The 7,500-nt window shown below is 48.0% G+C and overlaps 2 protein-coding genes across 2 annotated transcripts in view; one reads left to right on the forward strand and one right to left on the reverse strand.

The window, feature by feature from the left end:
- Positions 1 to 1,421, reverse strand: part of SARC_08930 (hypothetical protein) — a 10,311-nt gene extending 8,890 nt beyond the window's left edge. The window contains exon 1 of the mRNA XM_014297074.1: positions 510 to 1,421. Coding sequence (XP_014152549.1) covers positions 510 to 1,263 — 754 coding nt within the window. The 5' untranslated portion in view covers positions 1,264 to 1,421. The remainder of the gene's footprint in view (positions 1 to 509) is intronic.
- A 536-nt stretch (positions 1,422 to 1,957) lies between these two features.
- On the forward strand, positions 1,958 to 6,777 carry SARC_08931 (hypothetical protein). The gene is made up of 4 exons (XM_014297075.1): positions 1,958 to 2,570; positions 4,044 to 4,207; positions 5,045 to 5,183; positions 5,368 to 6,777. The coding sequence occupies exons 1-4, from the start codon at positions 1,966 to 1,968 to the stop codon at positions 6,002 to 6,004; spliced, it is 1,545 nt and encodes a 514-aa protein (XP_014152550.1). The 5' UTR covers positions 1,958 to 1,965; the 3' UTR covers positions 6,005 to 6,777.
- Positions 6,778 to 7,500: the final 723 nt, after the last annotated feature.

Consider the following 7,500-nt stretch of genomic DNA (forward strand, 5'->3'; position numbering starts at 1 on the left):
TATATATATATATATATATATATATATATATAATATATAATTATATATATATATATATATAATATATATAATATAATATATATATATAATATATATATATATATATATGGTATAAAAATAAATACACAGACACAAAACACAGAGATATAGTCACAGTCACAAATACGACAGACAGAGACATAAACACAGACACATACACAGACACACCTGAACGTACACATACACATGTATGTTTATATATATAATTTACGTATAACTCTTTCGGCAGTTGTGTTCTTTCCTTTACATATGTACACATTTCCTCGAACGCACATGCACGCTGTGGAGATAACTGCACAAACTCATAGAAGCATGCATACACGCGTGACCGTGTTCAACGATAGTATATAGACACTCCATCATACACTTACACACACGTTCATGAGCGCATACAACCGAGCACAAACCCACACCACTTTCAGAAAAGCAGATCCACCCGACAATATGGTAGTCTAGTGGTATTTACATACGTGAGAAGGTTATCATAGCTTGATCATTCCAGATCCGAGGATTCACCGCTCTCTTGTACATCGCTGGCTTGATAGCTGCACGGGAGGCAGTCGCCAGTGCCCTATTAATTGGCGGCTTACACATGCCGTGACACCGTCGTTCTAATCTTTCCCTACTGTGGTTGTAGTTATATGTTCTAAATTGTGCATCCGAGACCCCACTCGCAGTATTGCATGGCCTGGAGGTGTTATGTGATCCACACACTCTCGACAACAGTAGGCTGCTTCTACGTGGATGTCCCATCTCAAACGCCCCTCCAGGCATAACGGAGCTGGGCTGTGCGTGCCCTATACAGTGCGATGTGGCCCTTGAATGGCTACGTTGTTGTGAGCGTGGTCTATTAACCGTGTACTGTTGTGTGTGCATATCCGTGTGTATCCTGTTTGGATTGCTGTAGTAGGTATACCTACTGTGGGTGTATGTGTATTTGTGAGCCGATGTGTGCAGGGAGCGCGATGGGCTGTTACACGAGAGTAATGTATCTCTTCGTGAAAGCTGGCACAAGCACTTCGATACACCTTTCAGCTTACACATACGCACCTGTACAGGTATATGTACCGCCATATTGGAAAGGGTCCTAACCTTAGGTGTGCGGGTTCGGGTGCATAACAGTTCGGGACCACTATTTAGTCGCCATAACGAGTAAATGCGACTCTGCTGCGGATTGTAGGCCAGTGCTACACGCTGACTGGGTGCGTGCGTGAAACGGATCATGCTTACGGATCAGTGGTGCTATAACCACATCTCAACCCGTATGTCTAGTAGGATATATATACATGTGTATCTATGTAGTAGGTTGCATATACGTATCACCTAGGTTGACTGTGTATATCATAGTTCACCTGCATGTCCATAGCCATGCTCCCGTACACTTGTGGCCTCCCACTACCCAAGCAGCCAAGAGTTAGAAGGGTATAGGTAGTTGAGAGAGTCGGAGGGGTACCAGTAGTCTACTAGAGTATAAAGGATACATGGAGTGGTTATAGTCCATTAAGTAGAGCTACAACGGCATCAGTAGTCTCGACTCGCGTGTGAGTATGAACGGTATCATGGCCCGATAGTTCTTTATTTACATTCCACAGGCCTTCTCTAATAATTTGTAAAGAGTGTCCCAGACTCCCGGACACCCAGTTCATTAGGTGCATCCAAGAAATACCGAACTTCTACCTGTAGGGTCAAAACCCTGCGGAAGTACTTCTATCCCGAAATGCCATAGAACAGAGCAAAACAAAATAAATAGAAAGTGCCGGTACATATTTATACAGAATACAGTACATCGGGGATATACATACACATCCATCCTTGTGAGCGTTCTAACCGCGTGTGTAATTCCCAATAACAGTTGCCGTAAGCACCTTCATATCCTCTAAATACAACTACAGTGGTCTGGAATTTGTTTGTATAATTACGTTCACTATGTCCACAATGTCCCAGGAGGGCTGGACTGACAATACAGTTAACAACTCACACACTACCAGTAACTGGTCACACGATGGCGTTAACAAAGTACAAGCTACTGATGAGCCCACACACAGGGCAACAAAGCATAAGCGGTCTGTAGCCAAACACCGGTGGCGTATACTCGCCGATGCTCTACTGCGGGGTAATGTGGCCCGAGATTCCAGCATTGTTGAAGGGTCAACTCGTAATTTCACGTCTTTTGGTCTGTTTGAGACGGATACAAGCGGGACGGTAGAAGGAAATGTGACATACTATTTGCCTCAACTGGGCAATCCCGTAGACACGCAGAATGATAAGGATAAAGAAACGGCCCTCGATCGAGAAGATAAGACAACCAGACAATGTCTTACGAATGCGTCAGACAATGCACACAAATGCATTGAGGGGATCACTGGGGCGTCACGCAGGATGCAACAGACAATACGACTCAGTGTGTCGACAAGACACAAGTCGATCTCCGCAAACACGCTGATTGGGTTTGATAACACAGGGAATGTGTGCGTCTGGCCATCGGAAGAGGTACTGGCCTACTATTGTTTACGAAATAGACATTTGTTCAGGTGTGTATGGTACTGATTGTGAGTGAATGTAACATCTGTTCAAGTGTGTATATTAGTGATTGTGAGTGAATGTAACATCTGTTCAGGTGTGTATATTAGTGATTGTGAATGAATGTAACATCTGGTCAGGTGTGTATATTAGTGATTGTGAGTGAAAGTAACATCTGTTCAGGTGTGTATATTAGTGATTGTGAATGCATATAACAGCTGTTCAGGTGTGTATACTACTGATTGTGAGTGAATGTAACATCTGTTCAGGTATTTATACTACTGATTGTGAATGCATATAACAGCTGTTCAGGTGTGTATACTACTGATTGTGAATGCTGGTAACATTCGGTCCGGTGTTGGCAGTACTGTCAGATTAGGACAGCCTTCTTCAGGTGTATAGAGGCGTAAACGAATGAATCTCATACTGAGCTCGATAGCATCTACGGCGGCTACTGAGCGTATAGGATTATCATTCAATATCATGCAGTGTAGCTGTGTGATATTAGTGGCTACACTGTATTAGACTAATATCTACACTAATATCTACACTAATTTCCACACTAGTATCTACACTAATATCTACACTAATATCTACACTAATATCTACACATTTGTGTAGTGGACACTTCTATTAGTGGCTACCCCCAGAACGGCTCCATCCAGTACCCCTCCAGGTGTTCACAAGAAGTGATGCATGCACCGGTAGCGAGTGACTCATAACGTGTCTGGTGTTGTACGCGCAGTTCTATGTGTTGGTGCATGGCCTGTTATAGCGGGAGAACCGTCACCACCGCCACGCCTACGCTTTCTTGTTTGTTGTGAGGTGTGCGGGCAACACATACATACACAGGGGGGGGGGTTTAGGGTTTTAGGGTTTATAGTTGACACCTGTAACGTCGTCTATAGAGAGTTCTCTTCTCGATCGGGTGAGCGGAGACTGTATCACACCGCTTTGTGCTTAGGCCGCTACCTGCGTCAGACCGAGCTTGTAACCCAACAGTTGGCCTATACGCAGACTTGTTCGTAGTGACAGATCTCCACGGTACACCGGGTATACACCAATTGTCGTAGCTGTAGTGACACCTTTGCGCATACCGCTGTGTACATTGTACTTTAAAGCATTGTGAAGGCTTGTGTTTGAGCGGTTCCAGCCCAACAACAGCATCACTTCTGTGTGCTTAGATACCCTTATTGGATCTTGTCCTTCCGTTTCATACACTTGCGCGGATGGGAATGCAGTATGCAAGTGTACTATTAAGATTGACCTGCGTGGCGAGTGTTGTCGAAGCAATGCTTTCACAACCAGAGTCCACAACACAGGGGACCGGGTTGTCCTATCTGGATAATCATGCTCAGCCGGTGTCCCTGCCACAGCACATTTACACCCCATACCCCACCCACAGCCACAAGGCACACTTAGAATCCACACACGTGTCGGGTTCTACTGACATACACCACTTCAACTTCACTCCCACGTCACAGGAACAAAGTAGTGCTGGAATTGGGGGCGGGAATGACAGGTCTGGCGGGTCTGGCTATAGCCATGGACTGCAGTTCAAAGGCGGTGGTGCTTACGGACGGCAACGAGCACAGCGTGGACAAGCTACGCGAGAACATAGACCGCAATTACCCCGTGTCACGTTCAGGTGAGTGGTCTGTGAAGAGGAGGGGTATGAGGGATCTGTTGTTGTGTGTAAGAAGTTACATGAGGGATCTGTTGGTGTGTGTAAGAAGTTGCTCGGGGACACAGATAGTTATCTCCCCGTGCCACGTTCAGGTGGGTCGTCTGTACAAAAGAGAGATTTAAAGGGGTTTGTTGGTGGGACTAAGTGTATCTATATGGCGGGTGTACGTGGTGTGCCGTGTCTGTTCGATATGCACAGTCGTGCATGTTTGATGAGGGGTTTAGGTGTTATTGTCTGTAAATCATGGGAAGTGCGAGTGCACAAACTGCGTCGTTTCCAGTTATTATAGTTAAGAGACTCGAGAGAGAAATTCGCTTGCCAATGACGTCCTGAATGTCTTTCTGTATCCTATCCGTATCGAATGCAACTGTGTTTTAGGGTTCAGGGTTTAGGGTTTTGCAACTGTGTTTTGATGACATGTGTATTGAGCTGTCATATAGCGGGTACTGACCATAACCTATCGTATCCCGGAATGACCTGGGCTTTGCGAGCTCTCCCACATATATCAACTGTGTCGTTATATCCACAGGTGCGCCAGAATTTATCCACGTTTCGTCGTTTTGTTGTACTCGTGTGGGGCAGACGGGCCCGTTTTCTGCGGCACGGGTGAGGGGTGGGGTATGATTCCGTACCCTGTTTTGCATACACCGAATTGCAAGATCTTTTCCAGAGCCCCATGCCACCTGTCGTATATCGCTTGCCCAAGACTCTAACGGCACAATGCGAGAGCCGTGGAGCGGCAATCCGATCAGTACCACCATAGTCTCACACAATCACATTGGCGCGTTTCTCGCACAGATACAGAAGCGGAGACGTCGGAGGACATTGAGAGGGAATCAGGAATTGAACCGACGTGCGAGAGACTGGTTTGGGATCCTGCGACCCCGGTAGCCGAATTATTCGAGTCGGCGGTGGATGTCATTGTATGCGCTGATTGGTATGTCGATAATAAGTCGGAGTTTTTAAACAACGCAAGAGCTCGCTTGAGTTTTGTTATCATCTACCCTCCCACTCAGCGTAGTGACCCATCCACCCCCCACACCCCTTCACCCCCCCCTTCACCCACACCCCCTTCACACCCCCTTCACACTCCCTCCACCCCCCCTTACTTCACTACACAGCTTGTTCTTCCGCGATACACACGCGCGGATGGCGGCGTTGATCAGCAAGCTACTCAAACCACACACCCCTCAAGGCCTCACCCGGTCACCCGATAGTACACCATCTACGCAGCACACAGACAGCTACCTGATGACTGAGAGAGACAGCACTACCCACAATACTTCGGATAATAGTCTACTACATGGGGGGACTGTGAGAGACAGCACCACTCACAATACTACGGATAATAGTCTACTACATGGGGGGACTGAGAGAGACAGCACCCCTCACAATACTACGGCAGATAATCTACTACATGGGGGGAGCACGCATATCACAACAGGCGTACCTGCGGATGCTGGTGACAGGCCAGACAGGCGGGCGAGTGCTCTCGGGCCTCGTACCCTACACGCACCAACCGACACTGCGACCGGCACCAGTAGCGCTGCGTCTATGGCCGTATTCATTCAGCCCAGACGAGGAAGCACACTACAGAGCTTTCTGAGTGTGCTGGACACCGCACACCCAGAGCTACAGTATCAACTGAGCGAGCGATACGACGAGACCGTGTGGGAGGCCAACACACGGCTGGTGGGTAGTGCGTGCTACAGCCCTGATCTGCACTATCCGCTTCTACTGGTGGTCACCAAGAGATGAGATGACACCCCCTCAGAGAGAGTGATTGAGTCGACCAAGCGGTCGACCAAGCACAGCCGCAAGACACCCTGGGGTCCGCTGGGGCTGTTTCCGTATCCGTACACAACGGAATGGGCCCTGTGCGCCAACACGCCATGCGAGTAACCCCGCTGTGGTTTTAACGCCTTGGACTGGGGTTGCATTGGGAAAGCCCACCTTGGACTGGGACTAGGACAAGAGCTTTGCAGTGAGACGACCCACTTTCACGACTTAGTTGCGCCTATCCCTATCACCACCCGTAGTGTGTATGTGGCGCATGGCCGGGTGCATCGGGTTTCGCACTCAGACTAAGCTGTATATATATTGGCACACACATCCGATATGCTGCCATCAGGGTATCTGCTTAAAGCCATTCGGATGAGTGCAAGTCTTAACAGGCTCTAATAATGGCAAACACATCAGATATGCTGCCCTCAGGGTATCTGCTTAGGGCCATTCGGAGGAGTGCAAGCCTTAACGGGCTCTAATAATGGCACACACATCAGATATGCTGCTCTCAGAGTATCTGCTTAGGGCCATTCGGATGAGTGCAAGCCTTAATGGGCTCGTGTGCAAATCCTCAGCGTCGCGTAGAGCCTATCGATTGCCGTACAACTTGAGTTCATCTCAACTGTCAATGCTACGCTCGGTGCGGTTAATACACCCGTGGCTTTTTTCCTTTGGCAGACTAAGTAAAATGTACACCCGTGTACGTGTATCTGATCCCATACACCATTTATACGCCCCGACTTCTCCCCAGTCAGCGCCTGCAAAGGTTGTACACGCCCTATGTGTGTAACAACAGTTTATAAACATGCAGGTTCTATGATCACTATCGGCAACTGTGTTCCGGATTGCATCGAGATGCACACGCACGACACGCATCCCGAAGATCGAGTTGTCCACGGAGGTGCGGATGGGTCCCTTTTGCAGCGGCCATACCAAGTACGTAGTACCAAATAGTCCGCATGTTCATCACTATCACTGGCATGTTGTCTTCTGTGCAACTTTTCCAGGTGGGTTGTGGCTGTGTGACAGTCACCAACATGTATCACAACTAGGCGAGGGCCGTGCCCAGGACTGGGACACCAGGGTTTAACCTTGCAAGTGGCTTCGAATGAGATAAAACGGATAAAAAGGAAAAAACGGTACTGAGTCTCAATGAATTGTGCTCATGCATTGGCACACAAGCCAGTGCTGAGCTGTGTGCTATCCGTCGTCACAAAGTGCCACGGAGACGTTGGTGCGAGTTTTTATTAATCCCTGGCGTAACTATGCCAACAGTTGCCATGGTAATTTGGGGTCACGTCTACTTGGTAAGGTGTACGCCTCCAGATTCGAGTGTGGTCTCAGTAGGGCGCCCTGCACCAGACAGCTCTTGGCCCACACACTGTTACATACGTTGTCCTGGTGGTCTATGTAAAGACTCGCAAATGGATTGCCCAGTCAGTTTCTCTATCGCGCGCTCGTTGATAGCG

The sequence above is a fragment of the Sphaeroforma arctica genome (genome assembly GCF_001186125.1).
Source record: "Sphaeroforma arctica JP610 unplaced genomic scaffold supercont1.854, whole genome shotgun sequence".
Classification (NCBI taxonomy): Eukaryota; class Ichthyosporea; order Ichthyophonida; genus Sphaeroforma; species Sphaeroforma arctica.